At 38.5% G+C, this 26,221-nt stretch overlaps 1 protein-coding gene across 6 annotated transcripts; it reads right to left on the minus strand.

Annotated features, from left to right (window-relative positions):
• Positions 1–3,316: 3,316 nt before the first annotated feature.
• On the minus strand, positions 3,317–25,233 carry LOC127812002 (DNA repair protein recA homolog 1, chloroplastic). 6 transcript variants are annotated; one of them, XM_052352244.1, is made up of 13 exons: positions 24,894–25,233; positions 9,587–9,678; positions 9,261–9,336; positions 8,856–8,912; positions 8,593–8,722; positions 8,360–8,445; positions 8,147–8,272; positions 7,834–7,938; positions 7,708–7,764; positions 6,503–6,565; positions 6,335–6,411; positions 4,452–4,524; positions 3,317–3,720 (listed from the first exon to the last, which is right to left on the minus strand). In XM_052352244.1, the coding sequence occupies exons 1-13, from the start codon at positions 25,095–25,097 to the stop codon at positions 3,613–3,615; spliced, it is 1,254 nt and encodes a 417-aa protein (XP_052208204.1). In that variant the 5' UTR covers positions 25,098–25,233; the 3' UTR covers positions 3,317–3,612. The 6 variants fall into 6 exon arrangements, with proteins under 6 accessions (XP_052208204.1, XP_052208203.1, XP_052208202.1 ...); XM_052352243.1 differs by having other exon boundaries at positions 8,360–8,439; positions 8,850–8,912; XM_052352242.1 differs by having other exon boundaries at positions 8,850–8,912.
• Between the last annotated feature and the right edge of the window lie 988 nt (positions 25,234–26,221).

Genomic DNA, 26,221 nt, shown 5'->3' on the forward strand with positions numbered 1-26,221 from the left:
CTTTGGAAAAGGTGGTTATTTACATAAATGCATACGAATTATGTCATTGAAATTAAAAAAATAAAATTCGACTAGTCAAAGGGGTAGTTGAATCTATTAAAAAAGGGTGAAGAGGTGTGTGAATGATTGGAACCCCACCCGAATGGGCAAATAATTTGACTGATTTTAATGGGTCCAAGTGGAACAATTTGGGCTTCTCATCTTGGTCAAATGACAAAATATAAATACATATTGAAGATGATTTTAAAGAAGCTGCTGCGAGACATCTCCAATTCCAATTGGGATTAGAAAACCGGGCACGTACCTGTGAAATGAAGAATCAGAGTTCACATTGCAATAAAAAAAAATTAAAGGTTCGTTAATTAAATGGGGACTTGACATGCTTTGTAATATTTAATGAATCGGTGGTAAAAGTTTGAAAACAAAGTCAAATTTCTATATACTTACTAAGAAAAACACACTATAATTCTCCATCTCGCAGGAAGTTTAATTTTTTTTATTTTAAAAGTCAAGCCAATAATTAAATGTTATTTTTATGTTTTCTATAAAAAATAATAAAAAAATCCCATTTCCTGTCAAGTCTGGCTGGCTCTCCATCCATGTACCAGTTCTTTGGAGACTTTTTTTTTGGTCTTATTGGTATGAACCGAAAAGCATTAAATTGGTATAGAAGTGTCAAAAGAGTATTCCCACAACCGTTCCAGTCTCTCTATGGGCTTTGCTTCTATGTAGACTCTCAAGAATTCTTTAATAAAATGATGGTAGATATTGCCAGGCCACTAACGAGGCCTGTACACAGGAAAGTGTGAGCAAATGGATTCAATTTTATAATCCAATGGGTCTATTTCATAGTATCATAAGTATTCCCCCCAGAGATGGGAAATGGGCCAGCCCAGTCCGTTACTGTAGCAGACGGGCCGGCCTAGCCAGCCCAGCAGAATACGGGCCGGGCCAGGGATATCTGGTCCGTAGCCCGGCCCGGCCCACCAAAATGGCCCGTGAGCCGGCCCGTCAAAATGGCACGGTCCGGCCCACCAAAAAATAAAAAAAATATTTATAAAATTATGTTTATTAAATATTTAAATATATGTTTAAAAAATATGTTTAAATATATTTAAACATATTTTATTAAATATAATAATTAAAATTATACAAACATAAAAATTATACATATTTTAAAAAATTATAAAAATTTTACAAACATAAAAATTATGTTTAAAAATTATAAATAAATCGCTCATGGGTCGCCCCAGACAGCCAAGCCCACAGGCCAGCCCTACCCAACAGGCCCACGGCCCTGCTCGCTTGACCCATTTATTAAGGGCCACAGGGCCGTGCCGGGCCTCAATATTCATTGCCTCGGCCCGGCCCGTCTTCCTCGTAGGTTAAATTCGGCCCGACCCACCAAATGGGTGGGCCAAGCGGGAGGCGGGGCGGGCCGGTCCGGCCAGCCCATTGTCCATCTCTACCCCCCAATTAACTTATTGTACGTATAATTAAACACTATTAAATCATAAAAAATAGAGAAAATTTAATGTCACAATATTTGAACATTATACTTTATGAATAAATTAATCAAAATTTATTATTTTAATTTATCCATATCTGTGAAGAATAATACTTTTTCTTTTTTGTTAAGTAATAAGGTAAAAGTGTGACGATCCATATAATAAATTTTTACGAGAAAGAATATAAAAATTCTTTATAATTAGAGAGCGTTCAGTTTGAGTCATAGTTATTGTTAGAAAAACGAATATGTTACCTTAGATTTATCAGGATGAATAATGATGATGTTGTGAGCTCGTATCACAATTAAAATTTATTTTTTATAAGTAAATTTTATGTTTAAAGAATTCAATCCTAACAAAAAATAGTAAACTTCCTTGCTAAATAAAGTACCACGTTAATGGTTAGGAATAACACTACTTCACTCATTTCATTCTATTCCCCATTGTATAGACAGAACTGAGTGGTAGCTCATTTTAATCAATACATTCATCTAATTCATTACAGTTCATTCCATGCATTGATATTCCTTTTGGAAGTCAAATTTAATGGCAATAGGGTTGATTATAAATAAAGGATATAGATACATGTACATAAATAGATTTAAGAAACCTAATTTTATTAGAGTTAAGCCCTTACTTGTCCACAAGACTAAAAAGTGCTTTGGCACAGTAAACCCTCTCTTCTAATTGCAGTCTCTGCCCATGTAAATGGATTTTAATTAAGTTCATTTTTATATTTATTCTAACACCAAATAAAGTTAATTAAGACTCACTGAAAACTTAATAATTATCCCTGACCCTCTCCCTCTGTCTCAAAAACAACTACAAGATACCTCATACTTCTCAAACTGTGCCTGTCATCCTGTGCAAGTAATTATTGGTTTGGTTTGGATTATTCCATCTAAAATTAGAGTCGTTCTATATGGCTCGACGGATCTATCAAGCGGCTCACAGAAAGGGGGTAAAAAGACCATTTTGCCCCGTCCACTTTGCAAATTTACAAAATGGGCCACTGCCGTTCTACGCATCTCTCCTACCATGGCTACCGCCTCGCTTCGTCTCCGTCGCCTCTCTGCCATCGCTGCCTCACCTTGCCTTGCCTTGCTAACAATCGATGCAGTGAGGCAAGGCGAGACGGCGATGGCAGAGAAGTGAAGGAGACAAGACGAGGCGCGGCGGAAAGGCGAGGCAGCAGCCATGGTAGGGGAGATGCACAGAGTGCCGAGAGGGGGAAATCCATGGGAAGGGGAGGGAGAGAGCAGGGCGTGGGGGCAAAATTGTCTTTTTGCCCCCTTTCGGTAAACCCGTCAGGCTTTTTAGCATTTTTCGTAAAATTATATGAGAAGTTATGTTCATATAATCTCTTTTTACTAAATAAACCACTATAAACTCTTACCCCTAAATAATCTTCTGTTCGAGAGAGAATTATAAATTCTTTATATTAAACAATAACTAATAACCGTACATTTACATTTCAATTGACAGAACAATGGTTGCCAGCCAAACAAGAGAGGTTAGGGGTTAGCATTATTTGTTAAAATCGAATTTTGAAATTGAACCAATTAATTTCTGTTATTTTCATTCAATTTTATATTAAATTTGGACAGATTCAGTTTTAGTTTAAATCTGATGATCTTAATTAGTGGTTTCAGTTCCGTTGCCAAATCAGTGAACAAAAACAATTAACAGATGAGATTCATGGTGCGGTATAAATCTGCCAGAAATCAAAGGCTCAACTTGTGCTGTGCACCATCAACATGTACAAGAAAAGTTAGGCATACAAAAAAGAAAAAAACAAAAGAAAGGGGTGATGATGAAGATGATGCTCTTTCTTTAATTAACACTAATTGGACAATTGTTGTGAAGATAAGTACAAGGACACTAGCTAGGCAAATAACAAATTCTCAATTTCCCAGAGGTTAATCCCACCACCAACCCATCATCTATCCAACACTAAGAACCAAGACATGAAGCACCCAGCATCAATTCCTGCACAAAATTTCTCTCTCCGTGGCATGGAGACTTGGTGACATCAAACAAACCAACCCAGGGAAGATTGATGCGTGCTCCTCAACCAATAGCATTGCTTGATCGGTCAAAACTCCTACTGTAACTCTTCAAAAATATCTGCATGTTCATGCTGTGGTGGCAAGTGCTTCAAATGCGACGAGCCCACTTGGCCAATACCATCAATCATCATGGACCGAACAAGCTGCACATTTAAATGAATGCTGTGTGTTGCATATTTCTCTCAAACAATACAAGTTGCATCAGCTAAAAACCCCTCAACACAACTGACAAGTAATGCAATGCACCAGACATGAATACACAGGCTTGACTGTAGGCCAAAAACCCCTATAAGTTGTATTGTCACAAATTCGTGAGATTTAACCAACACCCTAATAAAAAGTCAGATGCATAAAATCAAAACAAATGGTGAGACATGCTAGGTCCCAACAGTTCTATAAAGTATTAGGTTTTGTTTGAGGTTTCTCCATTTTACTACAACCTACTTGAAGGAGGAAAACAAGCATAATTTTGGCATTGCAGATTGCATGATGTTGATATGTTCTGTTTAATCAAATAAACATGATCTTAAATATGTAAGCTGATAATTCCACTACAACTAGCGTGTGATATGCATCATAAGCATGGTATAGAAATAGCAAAACTAAAGATATGGAAAAGACACTTGATATCAACAAAAATATTACAAACAATGAAAACCAAAAAACTACATGAAAGATTCTAAATGCAGGACTACTCTGCAGACAGCTAAACAAGCAATTTTAATGAAAAATTAAAACGGGGTCCAGCAATTTGAAGCAGTGATGTCCCAAATTTTTATGATTTGACAAAATGTGAAGGCCTCAAATACATGGAAAATATCATATCAGATTTCCAGGTATAACTTTACAGGGCATGAGCATTCAAATTCCAAACCTTCTCAATTTCACCAGAAACAAGAGGGTTCTCTATCAAGTATTGTAATGCTCTGTCTCTCCCTTGTCCCAACCTAAAAACAAAAAAGACATAAGAGGAAAAGTTGAGCCATATATCAGAGGACCTAGAGGTTTCATTGGCTTTAAGATTTAATAGCAACAAAGCAAATTTAGTTGGGTCTAAGATTATGGACTGGTATACTTGGTCCTGCCATGGATAGAATGAACCTAATGCAGCAGTGCTAAAAATTAATTCTGCATAACTAAGTATAGACTTACAACCAGACAATGCCACAAGTGCCTCCACCACTGAAATGATATATAAAAACAAACAAGAGACAGTTGCAGCACTTGAACATAACAACTGTGTGGTAAACTGATCAAGTTGAGTTGAGTTTCAATTAAAGTGTTCAGTAAACACTTGAGTTGAGGTAAATTCAAATGATAAAATGACTAAAAAGAACATAGAGAATTATGAGTAAAATTTGCTTTAGTTATTTCACAAGGGTTAAAATCGGAATATGCAGAGTTGTGGCACTGTGTTCAATACATCTCCAACACAACCTCATATTGGATGCCAAGTTGAATTGGTAGGCCAATGGTTTTTTTTTTAATTTCTTTACATGTATGTTGTCAGAAAGAATATCCTCATAATGAAAAATCATCAAGGCCATATGATGTAATATAGCTCTCTCTCTCTCTCTCTCTCTCCTTTTTAATTATTTATTTCAGTTTCTAATTTTCAATCAATCACAATATAAGTGTGAATTTTTAATTCTCCTTCTTCTTTTGCTCATCTTCTCTCATGCTTTCTTTTTCCCTTATGTACTGCCATTACAACTGCTGGTGTTTTGTTGTCTTCCTGTTTAGTTTCCCCGTCTTCTCCTCTTCTTCAACTTGTCCTGCCACTGCTGCTATTATTGCAGCCACAGTGGCCTGTATGTTTCATCATCTTGATCTTTTCCCATATTATGCAATTGGTACAGTGGGATCTTGCTAAGTCCTACACTAAAGACCTGCAACAAATCACTGTTTTACTACGTGTTTCCTATTACCAGTCCCTGCAACTTTGCTCTACTTCCAGTTATTTTCTTGATGAGTTCTTAAGTTTTTTTTTCAGTTTACTGCTGTTTAGTTCCCTATACTTGGTGTTTGCAGGTTTCCTAGTACAGTGGTTTTCTTCAATTCAATATATTGAACCTCTGGTTTATAATTAATGGTTTAATGAATTTTAATTAAACTGGTTGTTTATCTAACTTTAATGCCTTGGTTTGTCCATTTAGTTGGGAAAGATTGATGGTTGAACTTTGGATGGCTAGTATTTATTTCACTAAGAAGAAATTGAGGAAGAACATTTGGAGAACAGCCAAAAACAGAGAAAGCATAGAGGGAGGAGGAGAAGCAGCAGCAGCTGCCATAAGTCTTCTTTTCCAACTATCCACTGCTGAAAGTAAGTGAGATCTATGATAAATATGTTTAACCCTAACCCTAAACATAGTTTTTTAAGTGTGCCAATCACAACTGAAGTGGCGGCAGACATTCCCCACCTCACAGGCTAAATTAAATTATGTATTCTGCAGCACGATTAACTAAAAATTAAATAACTGAAACAAAGAATTAAATAAAAAAGAAGCATCCCTAGATTACATCATCAGATAATAAAACCAAACTGATGGGGATAGACCTTATATTCAGAGTTGAAACATGAAATTACTGAAATCCCACCAGAAAGACACAAATGATAAAAAAAACCACATATTGGAATTCCAACTATTTATAAAATGTATATTTCACAATTCTAAGACTTCAGATTCAAATTTGAAATGCAAGAAATATGAAGCAGACATAGTTAGCACAAAATAAACGCCCAAGTCAGATGACAACCTATTATCTCCATAGCTATACCAGGAACCCTTCTTTAAGACTATGTTCATCATTTCAGCACAGTCTAAAATGCAACCCTGCATATCAACACAAAATTAGACCAGAAAGAGTATGTTTACTTACACCAATGTAAAAAGAATAGATACCTTAGTAGCAAACTACACATACCAGATTGCTAACTCCTTCACCAAAAGTAATTTCAAACTCCGCTTGCTTGTATGGCCTTGACACCTGCAGCAATAAATATTTAGGAGGGCAGGGAATAAAATACCAAAAAAGGATATTCCAAAAGCACAAAATAGATGGAGATACTGTGACAGTGTGACTACAAATTATACAGACAACAAATGTTAAATGAGAATAATTCCAATATATCTGATATTTTCAGTGGCAATATGAGGATCTCCAGATAACACGTGCTAGAAAATATCCATATGCAATATATTAATAAATGTTGTTCTAACATTTCATATATTTTGGTATAAGACCTTGAACCAATATGCTGATAGAATTACTATAGCAATGCATGTATCTATTTCGTGGTTATAAGCACTAGGAAGATTTAGATCAGGCCATCCAAATGACAAATTGAAATGACTTTTTATTCCTTTTTTTTTTTTCATTTAAAAAGTTATCTGTGACAAGAGAAATACTAGACTCTAGCAAACTAAATGTTCAGTTATCCATAAGCATAGGAACCTATAATGAAACAAGTATCAATTTAACAGGTTCAGTTCTATGTGATAAAACTTTGGTAAACTAGCCAACTAAAATACCATGTACTAAATAGTACCGAAAACTTATCACAGCACAAGCATGTGGTACTGTATCCAACTGGATGTTCAGAATAACCATTTACATGGGATCATGTTCAGACATGCAAGCATTACTGAAAATGATTGACTTTGTGATAACCTTAGGTTTCCAGTGAGCCATTATTCTAATCCCCTATTCTTAGCATGTGGGGACACTGGGACAGAACTAAATTGTTGAAGCATTCCATTTTCTTATTCATCACGTATAATGAAAAGGATTGTGAAATTGATTTGAGCACTCCCTTTTGAAATTCATCTTCTGGCTTCCTCCTCCTAAGTTTTCATCATTGACCTACTTCTAGTTATCCTGGAGAATCATAGTCATTTGAGTTGCACGAACCTTTTCCATTGTTAGTTACTTCTTATTCATGTCATTATTAATTAATATTTTTAATACAGGTAGGCACAAAAAAAGATGCCAGGATAATTCTTGAATGCAATTATATCATGATGAAAACCAAATTTTATGAATAAGAAAATAAGCAGCTTAAAAATAAATCATTCCCATTTATGCAGGATAATGCCATTCTGTGATCAGACACCTTTTCTTCCACTTACCTTACTCTTTTGCACTCTCACACGAACTCTAATCCCAATGTCTTCATCTCCTTTAGCCTAATAAAAGGATTCATTAGTTGAAGGTCTAGCTGAATAGTAATCAGTTCAGCTGGTTTTCATGCTTACAGATTTAATCTTCCCTATAGTACGTATTTCAAGCCGAAGTGATGCAAAGAACTTCAAAGCAATGCCTCCACTGGTGACTTCAGGATTTCCATAGTATACCCCAATCTACACAGAAATAATGCCATTGGTCTATGGAAGAGAAGCCACGGTAACTGAAAAGTGAAAACCCAGCACAAACTTATGCATTAAATTAGAAATTTTAAATTCAAGCCCGTGACATCCAACACTTGTTCAATTAATATTATCAATTTATCAACTGTCTCTTATATTTGGTCTAATAAAGAGTAGATCATGAGAAACAAATAAGCAGTACCTTGTGTCTTATTTGATTAAGGAAAATAAGAGTACACCCAGCTTTAGAGGCATTCCCAGACATTTTACGCAGGGCCTGGCTCATAAGCCGTGCTTGCAAACCCATCTGCTGCATTCCAATTTCCCCCTATGTATAACAAATAGAAATAAGGATGTGTCAAACATTTCTCCAGCCTTGCTAACTTTTTACAGTAAATAGAAAAGTGTAGCTCACTTCAATTTCAGCTCGTGGAGTAAGAGCTGAGACAGAATCAATGCAGATGAGATCTACAGCACCAGATCTGCAAATACGATCTGCAACTGAAGCAACAAAAACCTTAATTTAACCCAAATTATTAAGTGCACTTGTGACAAATTCTATGATATCTAGCTTGAAAAGTAGCAGTCACTTTAGCAGTCAAACCATGACTCAGAAAGAACCACATGCACAAGAAAAATAATTATTACTCTCAAGGGCCATCTCCCCGTTATCAGGTTGGCAAACAATCAAATTTTCTACATCAACTCCCAATGCCTTAGAATATGTAGGATCAAAAGCATGCTCTGCATCGACAAGCATGGCGTTGCCTCCTACCTTCTGCATATTCAACACAGAGAAGCTGGCATCTCAGTTTGCAAAGCAGATAAGACCCTTAAGAGAAGAGGGGCCTTCTTGAACACAAGGATAGGGAAAATATGAACTTAAAATCAGACGGGCACAGCACCTGCACCTCTGCAATTGCATGGAGCGCCAAGGTGGTCTTTCCACTACTTTCTGGCCCATATATCTGACAGCAAAACAGAGAGATTTACAAATTTTTCAAGGAACCAGTTGTATTGACCAAGTGATCATTATACTAGTCAATTCCCTGTGAACAAGATTCATCCAGCTTTCCTCCTGCTCTACCAGAAATCCTTCTATATTTATATCAATGATGTTTGATTAACATGGTGGTAATTTTAGTGAACCAAATGTTCAATGTGAACATGTTCTCTAAAATGGTTGCTGTAATATATCTCATCATGGACATATGAGCAATTAGAACAGGCAAATTGTGGGGAAACATTTAAAGCATCCCCCTCCTATTCCTTGAACCCAACCAAGGATGGGGTGCTTGGTAAGAGGGGGACAATACCTCAACAATTCTGCCTTTAGGAAGGCCGCCACCAAGGGCAAAGTCTAACGTCAAGCAGCCGCTTGGAAAAGTTTCTCTGCAATGTAAAATCTTCATAAGCATGCAAAGGTATAAAGCTGCCCCCACATTCTTGTTTAAATAACTATGGATGAATCCAAGTAACTATAGAATCACATTATTTTCGACTTCTGAGGTCTGAGGCATCAGAAGAAATGATACCTTTGGAAAAAAGGGCCCAGGAATATTGATGCATACACACACATGGATGAGGGCACACACACATAAGCAGAATGTCAAGATGAAATAAAAGGCTGAAAAGCACATACACTAGAGCTCCACCAGCACTGCCCAATCTTGTGACACTCCCTTTCCCAAATGAATTATTTATGTCATTCATTGCTGCTTCCAGTGCTTTTTGCTGGAAAAAAGTTCTGTTAGTTGCCAAGTCAAAACATCAGCAGTTAAGCATGTAAATAGATGATACTGAATTCATGATCTCCAAAGGGAAGACCTGTTCGTAGGACAAAGGCACGTGGATAGAAACAAAATGTGTGGTAGATGTAACTTGAAATCTGGCATATAATTAATGTGCTTGAGATAATAAGGCAGGAAACTGGTATTCCTCATATTCCATCTTCCATGATGGTAATGCGTCAAGAACCATACAACTGCAGATCTATTTCTAATTTAGGTTGTATTCTCACTTTTCACATCCTCTTGGGGAGTCTATAACATGGCCAATGTGGACATCATCTTGATGAAAAAAATGACTATGAGTGTTGGATGTTACTATTTGTAGGTTATACTTGTCTTATTTTCATATAACATGAGAACACAGATAGTACTTGTTGGACGGAAATAAGGCTCCAAGTGGAAGAAGAAGTCTAAATTAAAGAGGAGTGTGAAAGCTATGCAAAGAAGATTAAATCAGATTATCTTAAGTTATTTAAATTATGTTTTAGTTATTGTAAATTTGTATTTTATATCTGTTTTTATCTCCTAAACTTTAGGAGATAGTTGTTCCTAGTTTTTAGGAGTAGATTACTAAAATCCTTTCCTACTTTATAGGAAAGAGATTAAGTTGTAACTTGTATATATTTTCAAAGCCATCTCAATATCAAATCAAGCAAGCAATCCCGATTTTTCTAAGACTTGTTTCATGGAATCAGAGCTGCTGGTTCGATCAGAAGCAGCAATGTTTTTCTTTTAGTTTCGATCATGGTCGAAACTAACCCAAATCCAACCCTAACCGAAGCCTCAGCCACCAGTTCTCCTAGAACTTTTCCCCCACTTCCGTCTTCATCAAATTTCTCTGCAATACCTATTGATAACTACCCTCTACAAATTACTCAGCACAAGTTAAATGGGAGCAATTTTAGAGAGTGGTCTCAATCAGTAATGCTAGTGATCAAGGACAAGGGAAAATCTGGTTATCTAACCGGATCTATCCTCACTCCACCATCCACGGCAGCCACCTATGGTCTTTGGGAGGCAGAAAATTCCACTATCATGGCTTGGTTGATCAACTCTATGGAGCCTAAAATTGGGAGGACATACCTATTCTACAAAACAGCAAAAGAGATTTGGGAATCAATCCAAGAGATGTACTCGGACTTAGAAAATTCCTCTCAATGCTTTGAAATCCGATCTGCCATTAGGACAACCAAACAAGGTATGAGCAGTGTTACTGAATATTTTAATGCTTTGGTGGAATTGTGGCATGAAATGGATATATTTTATACCATCAGTTGGGAATCTCCAACAAATAGCAACAAATACAATAAGATGATAGAAAAAGATCGAATTTTTGACTTCCTACATGGCCTTAATCCCGATTTGAATGAAGTTCGAAGGAGAATCTTGGGCACAAAGCCCTTACCATCTCTTAAGGAAGTATTTGCAGAAGTAAGAAGGGAGGAAAACAGGCGTAAGGTGATGCTTCAACATCAAACCGACCCTGGTTTGCCACACCAAAACTCGGCTCTTGCCTCTATCAAACAGGGAGAATTTTTTTCCAAGACTCAAGGTAAAGAAAAAATATGGTGTGACCATTGCAAGAAACCCTATTACACTAAGGAAACTTGCTGGAAAATCCATGGCAAACCAGCAAATTGGAAGCCACGATCCAAGAAGGAGAGCCCCCGATCTGCATATAATGCAGAAGTTTCAGCAGAAACTAAACCTAGTTTGAACCTATCCGAAGATTAGATACAAGCCTTATATAGGCTTCTTAATCAAGGTACAACCCAATCCAGCACTATTAATCCACAGTCCACTGCATCAGTAACCTTGCAAGGTAATTCCCAGCTCTACTCCTTAGCTTCTAAAAGGTTTTCTATTAACATATGGATAGTTGACACTGGTGCATCAGATCATATGACAAATTCTACATACTCTATGACTGATTATACCCTATGTAACTCCTCCATCAATATATCTATGGCCGATGGAACCACCTCACCTGTTGTGGAAATGAGAACAATATGTTTATCTAACCTAAGGTTGAATTCTGTACTACATGTTCCTGGTTTGCAACATAACTTACTCTCAGTCAGTCGAATCACCAAGGATATGGATTGCAATGTAATTTTCTACCCTTCCTATTGTGTGTTTTAGGACCAAGCCTCAGGGAGGATGATTAGCAATGTTAAGGTGATGGACGGCCTTTATTGTCTTGCAAAAGATTTCCCTATTTCTTCAAATAAAGCAGTTTTAAGCGTGACTACCAATGTAAAAGTCTTGTTATGGCATAAACGCTGTCATGGCTATGGCCAATTTTACATTTAACTTCAGTCTCATTTCTGCTTGTTTAATTATGTTATGCTGTATTTTCATTATTGCATTTATATTCCAGTTAATAGTTATATTCTAGCTAACAGATTATGTTAGCTATAGGATGCCACGTGTAAAGGCCTTAGGAAAAGACAAAACATTCTGTTGTAACCGCTGGGGAGGGAAGGATCCGCTGCATCTACTCCCACCTTGTGCACCTATATGTACTACTCCCATACCACGGGAGAAGGATATGAAAAGATTGAATACAAAATCATTCTATTTCTCTCTATCTCTCCCTCGCATCCCTCAATTCTCTCTAACCCTTTGTTCTTTCTACCTTCTTACTCGACTCCCTATTGTCATTTTCTTCCTAAACCACCGAGCCCAGGTTAGCTCATTGTCACTATTGCCTAGAATCGTGACAATTTGGTATCAGAGCATCGATTTCAGCCGAGACTTGTAGAAGTTTATGGCGGACAGTACCCGCATGAAGAATATGGAATCACAGTTGCAACAAGCCAACTCGTCCATGACCAAGGTCCAGAGATGTGTCGACCAGCTGGAGTTGGGAAATGGTCGCAACCATGAGGCGATCATAGCAATGGACCACAAGCTAGAAGGAGCAATAGATGGCCTGGAAAGAAGGCTGGATGGAACGCTAGTCCAGATGCGAGAAGAAATGACACAAATGCGAGAGGAACTCGGGACGTAACTTCAGCAATTCGTGCTGATGGTCACTCGCCAAAATTCGGTGAGCATGGCCTTGGAATTTCCTCCTAGAGATAGAACTGAACCCCTCTTAAGGAATGATAGAACAGTACACCGACCAGAGACCCCCGATGTAGGAGGGGAACAAGATGGAGAGGGGGCGACGATGCTGCACAGGGGTCGCATGGAGCAGGCTCCTCGACAACAGCCGGGATTTCCCATGCCTCGAATGGAGATACCCATATTTGAAGGGGATAACTCGCGTTGGTGGGTGAGGAAATGTGAAAGAATGTTCGAATGGTATGACATTACGGAGGGTAGAAGGGTGACCTTAGCTGCCGCTTACTTTAATGATGTAGTAGACGCATGGTATCAAGGGTGGACTAGTGTAAGGAATCATCCTACTTGGGGTGAATTCACTGAGAAATTATGTGAGAGATTCGGGGAAAGAAGTTTGTCTGATATTGTTGAAGAATTCAACAAACTCAGACAGGTGGGGGAGTTGAATGCTTACTTGAAAAAGTTTGAGGATCTTAGATCAATTATGAGTAGCCATGACCCACATCTCTCAGAGGCCTACTTCGTGTCCAGTTTCTTGAGTGAACTAAGTGAGGACCTCAGACATATGGTCATAATGATCAGACCCCGAACAGTGGAGCAAGCGGTGGAGTGCGCGAGACTGCAAGAGATGGTGGTGGAGGCCTTGATGAAGAAGCAGAGGCAGCGGAGTAAGGCTATGGCGGCAGGGCCCTCTCATCATGGAGGGAGAGGATTTAACCGGGAGTGGGCAGTTAGTAATCTCGGAGCAAAACCGCCAAGTGTACCCCAGGCCATGGGGAGGTTTAACGAACAAATGAGGCAACCAGGTATGTGCTTCAAGTGCGGGGATAAGTACTTTCCAGGGCACCAATGTAGGAGACAAATTCTCCTGCTGGAAGGAGATCCAGGAGAGACAATAGAAGAGGTAGAAGATGTTGCTGAGAGTGAAGAGTTGGGGGAGGAAGACAATGGAGAAATATCACTCCAGGCGCTAAAAGGGGTGACCAACAACAAGATAATTAAAGTCGACGGAAAAGTGAAGGATAAGAACCTGATGATCTTGATAGATAGTGGAAGCACCCATAGCTTCCTTGATGAAGGCACCGCGAGGAGATTGAGAAGTCCGCTCTTGGATACTCCACCCCTTAGTGTGACAGTGGCTAATGGGGGTAGAGTGATTAGCAAATCAGCCTGCCCAAGGTTTATTTGGGAGATGCAAGGGGAAGAGTTCGAAGCTGACCTCAAGCTTCTACAACTGGGGGGCTGTGATGTGGTTCTAGGGGTTGATTGGATGAAGGAAGTCAGCCCCATCAGTTTCGACTTTAACCGTATGGAAGTATCCTTTGAAAAAGGAGGGAAAAAGATGACACTCAAAGGAGGGCGAGAAACTGGAGTCTGCAAGATGATGACAGGAAGGAGCCTACAATGAGTATTTCGCCACAACTGGAGTAAACTGACTCAGTTGTTTTCGATTGTAGCGGTGGAGGAAGGGCAGGAGACAATGAGGACCAGGGAGCTCACGTTATCCATCAGCAACCAGCACAGAGAAGTTGGTCAAGTCCACTCTAGCCACCTTATTAATGAACTGTTGGTAGAATTTGGGGACTTATTTGTTGAGCCTAAAACCTTACCACCCCACTGAGACTTAGACCACTCTATCCACCTCAAACCAGACTCCGAACTAGTAAATATCAGGGCTTACCGGTATTCACCCATACAGAAAACAGAGATCGAAAAGATGATAAAAGAAATGCTAAACCAATCCTTTATAAGGCCTAGCCACAGCCCCTTTGCCTCACCGGTCCTTCTAGTCAAGAAAAAGGACGGAACTTGGCGTTTTTGTGTAGACTACCAACATTTGAATGCCCTCACCATAAAAGACAAGTTCCCCATACCCTTGATAGAAGACCTAATGGATGAACTGCATAATGCCACCATTTTCTCCAAGTTAGACCTTAGATCGGGCTATCACCAAATCAAAATGAAAGCTGAAGATATCCATAAAACTGCCTTCAGAACTCACCATGGACATTTTGAATTTCGGGTGATGCCTTTTGGACTCACCAATGCACCAGCTACCTTTCATTCCCTCATGAACCGAATATTTGAACCTTATTTGAGAAAATTTGTATTAGTCTTCTTTGATGACATTCTTGTTTACAGCCCAAACCTTGAACAACACCGATCCCATCTCAAAACCACCCTAGAAGTCCTCAAATCCAACCAACTTTTCATAAAAAGGTCTAAGTGTTGCTTCGGCCAAGATCAGGTGGAATACTTGGGCCATATAATATCAGGGGAGGGAGTGAGGACAGACCCAAAGAAAGTGGAGAACATGATCAACTGGCCTAAACCCACGAACTTGAAGGCTCTAAAAGGGTTCCTCGGCCTCACGGGATATTATCGACGGTTTGTTAAAGGGTATGGCATTATCAGCCGCCCCCTAACTGATTTGCTGAAGAAGGGGAATTTCAAATGGGGTAAGGAGGCTGAAGCAGCCTTCGAGAAGCTTAAGGAGGCGGTGAGCACTGTGCCGACTTTAGGGTTACCAGATTTTAATGAACCCTTTGTACCGGAGACAGATGCTTGTGGAGTTGGTGTAGGGGTAGTCCTAATGCAGAAGGGTAGGCCTTTGGCATTCTTAAGCTAGGCTTTGAGCGCCAGGCACTTAGGATTGAGCATATATGAGAAGGAATTCCTAGTAGTCTTGATGGCAGTTGAGAGGTGGAGACACTACTTAGAAGGGGGTAGATTCATTATCAAAACCGATCATGAAAGCCTAAAATTTTTACTACAGTAGAAGCTACAAACTCAACTACAAAAGAGAGGCATGGCCAAGCTGATGGGGCTCGATTATTCCATACAATACAGGCGAGAAAAGGAAAATATAGTTGCAGATACACTATCAAGGTGTCAAGAGGAAGGCAGCTTGGCAACTATTACTACAATAGTTCCTGAATGGTTTCAGGAGGTGGTTGACAGCTATGTCGACGATGAGCAGATTACATAGCTAATGGAGAGGTTGGTGATGGAACCTAATGGGGCTGGAAACTATACTCTAAAGGAAGGGATGTTGAGGGTTAAAGGCAGGCTGGTCATAGGGAGCAAGGGAGACCTTAAGCAAAAGATTTTACAGTCATTGCATGACTCACCCGTGAGAGGGCATTCGGGGATCCAAAATACCTACCTTCGAGTTAAGCAGTTGTTTTATTGGCCCAAGATGAAGGCGGACGTAAAGAACTTTGTGTTGGCTTGCGATATATGCAAGAGATGTAAACTGGAGAACGTGGCTTACTCGGGCCTCTTACAACCCCTACCAGTACCGAATCGGGCTTGGGTTAGTGTATCTATGGACTTCATTGAGGGGCTATCTAAATCAGAAGGGAGGGATAGTATTTTGGTTGTAGTGGATCGGTTCACAAAGTTCGCACAGTTTATAGGGCTGGCTCACCCTTACACAGCCAAGGAAGTGGCTAGAATGTTTATGGACAGAGTAGTATCACAGCATGGGGTGCCAAGCACCATCATATCAGACTGCGACAAGGTGTTCACAAGCCACTTTTGGCAAGAATTGATGAGATCTATAGGGATTAAGCTCAATATGTCAACAACATATCATCCCCAATCAGATGGGCAAACTGAGAGAGTTAACCAGGTGCTGGAAACCTACCTAAGGTGCATATGCATACAGCAGCCCAAACACTGGCATAGGTGGTTGGCATTGGCACAATGGTGGTACAATAACACCCACCATACATCCTTAAAAATGTCTCCCTTTGAGGCACTGTATGGATGTCCACCACCGCCATTACCTGCCACTGGAGGGCATGCAACAGAGATATCGGTGGAAGAATACCTACAACAAAGGAGGATGGTCTTGCAACAACTAAAGCAAGAATTGGCATCAGCCCGGAATAGGATGAAACAGTATGCTGACAAAAGGAGAAGTGACCGGGAATTTAAAGTGGGAGAAAGGGTGTATCTCAAGCTAAAATACCCTCACTTGAAGGCCCTCAGCCAAGAGGCAGTAACCAAATTGAGCCCTCGGTACTTTGGACCATTCAATATAGCAGAAAAAATAGGTAAGGTGGCTTACAGACTCCAACTACCCGAAGGCTCTCACATACACCCTGTCTTCCATGTATCATTGCTGAAGCGATCAACCGGGACGGAGTTGGTAGAGACGGTCTTACCAGCACCGTGTAGGGGTAAAGAATGTCCTACGGAACCAGAAGCTATTATAGACAGAAGGGTGGTCCACAACCAAGGGGCCCCTCTCATTGAAGTGTTGGTGAAATGGAGCCAGGAGAGTAACAAGGACAACTCGTGGGAATATCTACCAGACCTACTCCAGCGTTTTCCAAGAACAGCAAGCCTACTCAGCATTTCTTGAGGACAATAAATGTTCCAAGGGGGGGAAGATTGTCACGGCTATGACCAATTTTACATTTAACTTCAGTCTCATTTTTGCTTGTTTAATTATGTTCTGCTATATTTTCATTATTGCATTTATATTCCAGTTAATAGTTATATTCTAGCTTACAAATTTTGTTAGCTATAGGAGGCCACGTGTAAAGGCCTTAGGAAAAGACAAAACATTCTGTTGTAACCGCTGGGGAGGGAAGGATCCGCTGCATCTACTCCCACCTTGTGCGCCTATATGTACTACTCCCATTCCATGGGAGAAGGATATGAAAAGATTGAATACAAAATCATTCTATTTCTCTCTATCTCTCCCTCGCATCCCTCAATTCTCTCTAACCCTCTGTTCTTTCTACCTTCTTACTCAACTCCCTATTGTCATTTTCTTCCTAAACCACCGAGCCCAGGTTAGCTCATTGTCACTGTTGCCTAGAACCGTGACAAACGCTTAGGACACCCTAGCTTCCCTTACCTCAAATCTTTGTATCCCAATATTTTCAGCAATAAAGAGCAGATTTTTTCATGTGAACAATGCACTCTTGCTAAACAATCTAGATCACATCATCCTATTCAATTGTATAAGCCTTCTAATCCTTTCCATTTAATTCATAGTGATATTTGGGGACCCTCTAAATGTCCTAATATCACTGGTTCTAGGTGGTTTATTACCTTCATTGATGATCATTCTAGAGCTTGTTGGGTGTATTTAATGAGGGAAAAATCAGAAACTAGTAACATATTCAAAAGATTTCATAAGTTTATTATGAATATGTTCCAAACCTCTATTAAAATCCTTCGAATCGATAACGGCCGAGAGTATTTCTCCAATGATTTCACAAACTACTTGGCCGAGCATGGTATCTTTCACTAAAACTCTTGTCCATATACACCCCAACAAAATGGGGTAGGTGAAAGAAAAAATCGACATCTTCTAGAGGTGGCAAGAGCTATGATCTTTACCACTAATGTCCCTTACTCCTATTGGGGAGAAGCCGTTCTCACAGCCGCTTATTTAATCAATCCTCTACCTTCCAAAACTTTGCAATTTCAAACCCCCCTTAGCATTCTTTGTACTCTATATCCGAATACTTCTAACATTTTTTCCATTGATCCTAAAGTCTTTGGGTGCATTGTGTATGTTCACAACAATGCTCTATCTCGAACCAAATTGGACCCTAAAGCTCACAAATGCATCTTTGTTGGGAATTCACCCTCTCAAAAAGGATATAAGTGTTATTGTCCTACAAATCACAGATTTTTTGTGTCTACCGATGTTACCTTCTATGAGAATATTCCCTTTTATCCCATCACAGGTACAAAACTAGTCCCTGCTAATCCTCTTCCCTCTGTTTTTCCCATTGATCCTATCCTATTAGTGTGTTCTCGAGGGGGAGCATCATCAGCACCTTGTGATAACACACTGGCAGAACCAGTTGTTTCCCTTATTAAGCCTGCTCCTGCTGATTCCTCCTCTATTTCTCATACCTCTGAATCTCTTCATCATTCTGGATATGAGAAAACAGGTTCTAACCCTAAATTTGGTCTTCATAAGCCTCCCTCAGCAACTGATAACCCTCTATTTACTTACTCTAGAAGACCTAAAGGCCGGCCAGAACCAAAGCAAAACCAACTATTACTTTCAAATGCTGGTCCATCAGAAGAAAATATGGTTAATGATGAGGGGACTGCTACACTCAGAAATAATATTGACAGCAATGCTAGAGAGGAAGATGGTTTGAATTAGGCTGTTCTTATAGCTTTGAGAAAAGGGATAAGGTCTTGTGTCAAATATCCTATGTCTAACCATTTAACATATGCCAAATTATCTCCACAGTTCAGGGGATTTGTGACCAAGATTGACAGCACTGAAGTTCCTAAAAATATTCAGAATGCTATGAGTGATCCCAAGTGGAGAGTGGCTGTGATGGAAGAAATGGCTGCCATAGTAGGGAACAAGACTTGAGAGATTGTTTCACTGCCTCCTAACAAGAAACCGGTTGGATGCAGGTGGGTATTTACAATAAAACATAATGCAGATAGGAGCATTGAAAGATACAAGGCTAGATTGGTTGCCCTAGGCTTCACTCAAACCTATGGGATTGATTATGAGGAGATATTTGCACCGGTTGCCAAACTAAATTTTATTCAGGTATTATTATCTATTGCTGTGAATTTAAATTGGCCCCTCTTCCAATTTGACATTAAGAATGTTTTTCTTAATAGCGACTTGGATGAGGAAATCTATATGAAGGTTCCCCTCGGTTTTGAGCATGTGGTTGATAATGGAAGAGTATGCAAGCTAAAGAAGTCTCTCTATGGATTAAAACAGTCACCAAGGGCCTGGTTTCATAAATTCAGCATGACTCTCAACCAATTAGGGTATAAACAAAGACAATCTGATCACACCTTGTTTATTAAACCCACTGAAAATAAAAAAAAAAGGTGATTTTGATTGTTTATGTTGATGATATTATTGTGACAGGGGATGATTTGCAGGAAATGGATAACCTAAGGAAGCAATTGAAAGCTAAGTTTGAAGTAAAAGACCTAGGAACCATGAGATATTTCCTATGCATGGAAGTTGCCCGAAGCAAAGAAGGCCTATTCATCTCACAACGAAAAAATACCCTAGATTTGCTAAAAGATACAAGAATGATGGCCTGCAGACCAGCTAGAACTCCCTTGGAAAAGGGAAGGAAAGTTGAAGAAAATGGTGATGATGCTCCGGTGGAAAAAGAGAGGTATCAAAGGTTAGTAGGGAGATTGATTTATTTGTCTCTAACAAGACCAGATATAGCCTATTCAGTAAGTGTAATAAGTCAATACATGCATTCTCCTACTCAAAGACACATGAGGGATGTTCAACATGTTCTAAGATACCTAAAGGGGACACCGGGAAAGGGATTGATGTTTAAGAAAACCAAAAATAGGGGAATTGAAGGCTATATGGATGCTGATTGGGCTGGTTCTAGAGAAGACAGCCGGTCAACCTTAGGGTATTGTACCAAGGTTTGGGGAAATGTAGTTACATGGAGAAGCAAGAAGCAATCTGTTGTGGCTCGTAGTAGTGCTGAAGCTGAGTTCCGTGCAATTGCTCATAGGATATGTGAGGTGATTTGGTTGGAAAGGCTAATGGAAGACTTGGGGATGCCTTTGTCTCAACAAACAAAGATATTTAGTGATAGCAAATCAGCTATCAGTATTGTTAAAAATCCGGTACAACATGATCGAATGAAGCATGTGAGAATAAACCGAAGTTTTATAAAGCGAGAAATTGAAGGAGGGATAAATCTGTCCTATATACCTTCTACTGATCAAGTAGCTGATGTTCTAACAAAAACAGTTGCAAGACCATGTTTTGAGTCCCTAATTAGCAAGCTGGGAATGACTTCCATCTATTCACTAGTTTGAGGGGGAGTGTTGGACGGAAATAAGGCTCCAAGTGAAAGAAGAAGTCTAAATTAAAGAGGAGTGTGAAAGCTGTGCAAAAAAGATTAAATCTGATTATCTTAAGTTATTTAAATTATGTTTTAGTTATTGTAAATTTGTATTTTATATCTATTTTTATCTCCTAAACTTTAGGAGATAGTTGTTCCTAGTTTTTAGGAGTAGATTACTAAAATAATTTCCTACTTTATAGGAAAGAGATTAAGTTGTAACTTGTATATATTTTCAAAGCCATCTCAATATCAAATGAAGCAAGCAATCCTGATTTTTCTAAGACTTGTTTCAGTACTCAATTTAATTTTCCTTAGATAATTATTTTTTTATTTGAGGTAAATTGGCATTTATAAACTACTCTAGTGTAGTTTAGTTTCTTTTTTTAACAAGAAAAACTAGTGTAGTAGTCTTTTATTGGATGAGAATTTTATGATTCTTTCAACCTAATTTATTGAGAGCACAACGAGGCATTTCAAATTCAAACACTAGCAGTTCAGAAGAAACGGAGGCACTGGCAGGGGCTTGTTGGTAGTTAGTCTGTAATGGAACTTGATGATGGAGGGTCTAGGTTGAGATTGGGGATTGTTTCCAAGTTTTCCAAGTCACTAATGGAGGAATTGGACTATAGCCATCAGAGTGAGAGACATACACAAGTATTGGGGATAGATTTGTTGACAAGGATCGCGTGGTGGTCTTTAATGGTGAATCCATGGAGACCAAGAAACATAAGAATGTGGAGATGAAAAATCTCAAGTGAGTTCAGTGCAACTTTTTATTGGGAGAGATGGGTTGGGTTATTGCCAATATTCTTGGGCTTCCTTGTGATGATTTGAAAGATGAGTGCAGAGTTTTTGAAAGTCTTAGAAGAAAACTCTGTAGCTCTCTCTTTCTCGTATTAATGCTATGCCCCCAGGATGTTTCAATTTAATTTCTGATCAAACAAAATATATATATATTAAATCAAAATTGTCAAGTGTTCAACAGGCGTATTTTACAACTTTAGAAGTATATGCAATGTAAACTTTAAATTCTTAAGTTAATAAAGGCATCTATATATGTTGATTTTGATGCTTACCTATAAGCCACCCAGACTGTTACAGTAATTTGATTTGGTGACTGATGATTTAACTGGTCATGGATTCACCACAAAATCGAAAGGTGTTATAATAATTTCACAGCTCTCCCTCAATGACACTCGCACTTGCAAAAAAACCCTCTCACAGAATCTCTCAACTCCTCACAGCAACAAGAACTAATGAAACACAGAAAGAACGAACATGAAATTGAAACAAGAACACCAACACATTTATCCTGGTTCGGTCCTTTAAAGAAGACCTACATCCAGACTGCCCGAGGGACTTATCTTCACTATCTTGAATGAAAAAAACTCAAGGATTACATGCATTACAACTCTCAACAGCCTTATACCCAGAACTGCAATGAGTTTCCCAACTTGAGATTACAAAGATATCCCCTCTTTACTCTCAAGTTTGTCCTTGCGCATACTCCTCTCACTCTCTCACCACAAGACAGAATAGAACACTCCTAAAGCCTCTCACCCGACCTCTATTTATACACCATAGAGGCGGTAAACAGAAACTAACTAAAAACCAGTAGTTACAACCAACTAACCAGACCATACTGCTATCTAAACCTTCTAGAAACAATCCTTCTAGAATAACACAAGTAATGTACAAATGCTAACAGAAAACCCCCCTCCTGAGACAACCTAAAGCTAATCTAATACAAGTGATTACAACAAAAGGAATTATCATAACAACAACAACAATAATAAGCTTTTAATCCTACTAGATGGGGAATGACTAAAACTGACTCGTTCAATTAAATGTTGAAATATGCAAAAAATAACAACAAATGACCTGTTGCAGTAAGCAAGAGACTGAAAATACAGATCTTAGTGCAACAAACAATATTCTATTTATGAATTTCTTATAACAAGATAAAAGAATTGATCCTCAAGAACTTTAGCTTGAAAATATCTTCCTTTTTGAGCAGTTAAGAAATAAACAAGCTGAGATCCTTTTGTGATCCAAAGCTACCGGAAGCCATGCAACAATCTAACCCTGACTGTTCTGGGTTGGGTTTTGGGGGGGGTCATCAGAGCCATTCATTGTGGTTGCCTGGTTGGTAAATCAGGTTACTACAATATATATTCCTCTATTCATCCCCTCTTCTTTTGGGATTGAGGATAAAATTCTTTCTAGAGAAACAGAGATTGTAACTGTTAAGCGGCTTCACATGATTGTCTTTGAAAGATTGCAATGCAAACAATTATTTAATCTTAGATTCACTCTTATTTGTAAATTTTGAAATGCTTTTTCTTTTTTAAACAAAAAATTGAAGGTATTTTCTAAAAATTATACCTTTTAACTAATAAACTAAAAACATATGGTGCTACCTAGAGGGAAACATGTTTTCTGAACCTTGGTGGAGTGATTTCCAGGTCTTCTCCTACCTGCCCTGTGTCCTGTTGGGATGCCACCCTTCAGGAACCCAATCCCACAACAACCACCCTCGTCAAGTCCGTCCTATGGCCAAGGCCAACTAAAACCTGGCTCTTGTATGAGCTAAAAGAAGAGACATTTCGGCAGCAACCCTGTTATGAGAGTGATCTTTAATTAAGATCATGTTATAATTGTTTAATCTCTTGCATCTGTACACTTGCTTTTTCTCTAATTATTGGGGAATTGAATCCCACAGATGTAAGACTCTACAAATAGTTACTTTCCCACACATGAATCATTAGGGATTACAAAAAGAAAACATTTAATAAGAATGAAACGAACAAAAACAATGTGTTCCATTCTCCTGCTTGAACCTCGTAATAGAGTTAACAAAAAGCTGCAGAATAGGCCATATTTAGATAAATTCTGGGCACGTATGGCACAATAAGACAGAAGTGGTCTATAACATCAGATTCACATATTCTCTTTTCATTATTTCTCTGTATGCAAAGAAGAACTATCTTGAAACCCTCTTGAATGGCATGATATAGCAGTCTAAGTTCTTATTCCAACTTAGACAACTCCAGTTGTTGCTATCACTGCAATAAACACATACTCCACAGAGGATTTTGGAGCTCCCAGGTCTTCACCAAGGGGGTCTAATGCCCAGTCAGAAGCCCCTATGGCCCTCGCACTCATCTGGAGTGAGAAAGTCATTGAAACCTATCATGACCCCAGGGGTAAATCAGTAACTGTAACCAGTGCTTAACACTTGTATTAACTGTTAACTGGGGGGTTACGTGGTTAGGGGGTTAGCTAACTGTACAACTGCCTACTTCCTTTGCTGTTATGTTAGTTAGCATATTCTCTTTGTTCTTATGTTGTTAGAAGTTGCTGTTATGTTGTTAGAGACTCTATAAGAGACCTGCGGATATGGGAAGAAAGGGGATCAAGAATAATAACAAGTTCTTCACTTTCAATACCCTCTCTTAACTTTCTCTCATTCTCTCTCGTTTTCTCTTTCTCCCTTTTCCTCATTCTATCTGTTTCTTCCTAAATTCATATCTTCTTTCTTGGAATTCCACTCGAATTCCCAAAATTGCCCAGCCCTCAATCTGAGGGTGTGTCAAAACCTTCACTGTTTAGAAGCAAATTACAATCCAAAACTTTACCTATCCTAGCTGTATCTAAACGTATAAGAAAATATTGTGACAATTACAATTTACAGATAATCATAACTACAGCAGAACATCACTTGAGAGTTTATACCCAAAAAAATAAAAAATCGTTGTTCTCCAAACCAGTTTTCCACAAAGAGCAATGTATTTGTAAAAAGAAAAGCTAATATCAACAAAATGACAAAGGAACATCTAGGGGTCAATAAACGGCTAAATTTTGTCCCCAATGGTGACTCTGGTGGTGGCCAACACCTCATGCTTATTGTAGGTTTGAATCTTCCCATGCCTTTGGTCTGGACGGTTATAGTTGTTTCTCATGTAAAAAAACAGAAAAGCTAAACTTTTAAGTACCAATAACCGAAACAAACTCTCTAATGTTCAGTTAGTATCGAGCAATCATGAAATGACAGCAAGAACCGCCCTACCCATTTGATAATCCCTTTCTAGTATTGCTAATGCAATATTCCATCTACAAACTTAGCATCCACACAAACACCATTCTATAAGTAGGAAATCAGACACAAAAATAGGGAAAACTGGCATCAGCAAACCAATTGAGAATCTGTACGTAGAAGCGCATGTCTATTGGATATATACGTACATACCCGATCGAGGAAATGGGGGTCGGGATCAGTGGAAAGAGCGCCATTGACCTTGACGTCGAACTGGGAGCTAACCCTAATTTGCTTGGGTGCGAAATTCGATTTCAAGCGAGTAGGGAAGGGTTGAAATTGCAGTGAAAAGGGAGGCGACAGAAGAGGGGGTTGAATTTTGGAGACAACAAATTGGGGTTTTAGCGGGAACACCATAACTCTTTGTCACAGAGAGAGAGAGAAAGAGAGAGAGGGAAACCGAACTGCAATGGCGATGCAAGTTACAGTTATTGCTTCATTCAAGCCGTCTGTCTGTGGCTTGGGGATGCAAGTTAGCGCAGCTACTTGTTGAATGATGATACATTGTCTCATTCTGGGTAGTTGTATCTTACTTTTTATTATCATAATTATTAAATTTTAATTTTTATTAAACATCTGTTTATTTGTGATTCTTTATTAAATTATTTTAACCAAAATTTGATATAGTATAACATAATTTGACTATACTAGTTCAGTTTTCGTTAATAAAATTTGACAAAAAATCAAAAAAGATACAAAACTTCAACAAAAATCAAAATTTGGTGGTTACAATGAGAAAAATTAAAATGCATTAACTAATTTATTATGAAGAACAAAATTCAAAAAATGACAATATAATCTACTTGTTTGATTATATATAAGAAAATAAGTAAAATGTTTATTTTGCTCCTGTTTTAACAGTCATTATTATAGTACTTAAAAGTATGGGCAAAATATTGTTTCATTCAATTTACTTTTTGACCATTGTTTTATGAATTTGATTTGTTTTTTTCAACACAAGTTAAAGCAAAATGAGTATTTTGTCCTTCTACTCGCTTTTTTGAGCTACGTAATTGATGGTACTTGAGAATTTTCTTATTAATTAGATTTCACTTAGCTTTGCTTCACTGGCCAAGTCTCATGTATACCACTGATTAAGTCATGCTCGGTTTCGTTTCACTAGTTAGACTACTTTTAGCCTATTTATTTCACAAAGGCCTTGTTCAACTCAAATTGAGGATTTTTTAAAGAGGAAAATGACTCTAAATCGGTTTGAAAGTCTTAACTCGATTAGGATCCTCATAAAAAATTAAGCAATGTGTTTAATTAGGGTTTGGGGTAACTTTTTAGAATTCAACTATCTAGTTAGATCTTAATAAACTTAGGGCAAATCCCTTCTCCTAAATTTTAAGAAGATGATCTTAGGAGATAGAACTTATTTCCTCAAAATTGTTCTGGAAAGTTACTTCTAAATGTTGTTTGAAATAAATAATATACACTTAGAGAGATGTGAAATGGGTGTTTTAAAAAAAAAAAATTTT

The sequence above is a fragment of the Diospyros lotus genome, chromosome 10 (assembly GCF_014633365.1).
Source record: "Diospyros lotus cultivar Yz01 chromosome 10, ASM1463336v1, whole genome shotgun sequence".
NCBI classification, from domain to species: Eukaryota; Viridiplantae; Streptophyta; class Magnoliopsida; order Ericales; family Ebenaceae; genus Diospyros; species Diospyros lotus.

Excerpts from the sequence above, each read along its gene's own strand:
- LOC127812002 (XM_052352242.1), bottom strand. The coding sequence starts at position 25,097 with ATGGTGTTCCCGCTAAAACCCCAATTTGTTGTCTCCAAAATTCAACCC. Across the intron at positions 7,939-8,146 it reads TTAATCAAATAAGACACAAG|ATTGGGGTATACTATGGAAA; the intron begins GTACTGCTTATT and ends ATTTCTGTGTAG. Across the intron at positions 3,721-4,451 it reads TTTCTGGTGAAATTGAGAAG|CTTGTTCGGTCCATGATGAT; the intron begins GTTTGGAATTTG and ends TTAAATGTGCAG.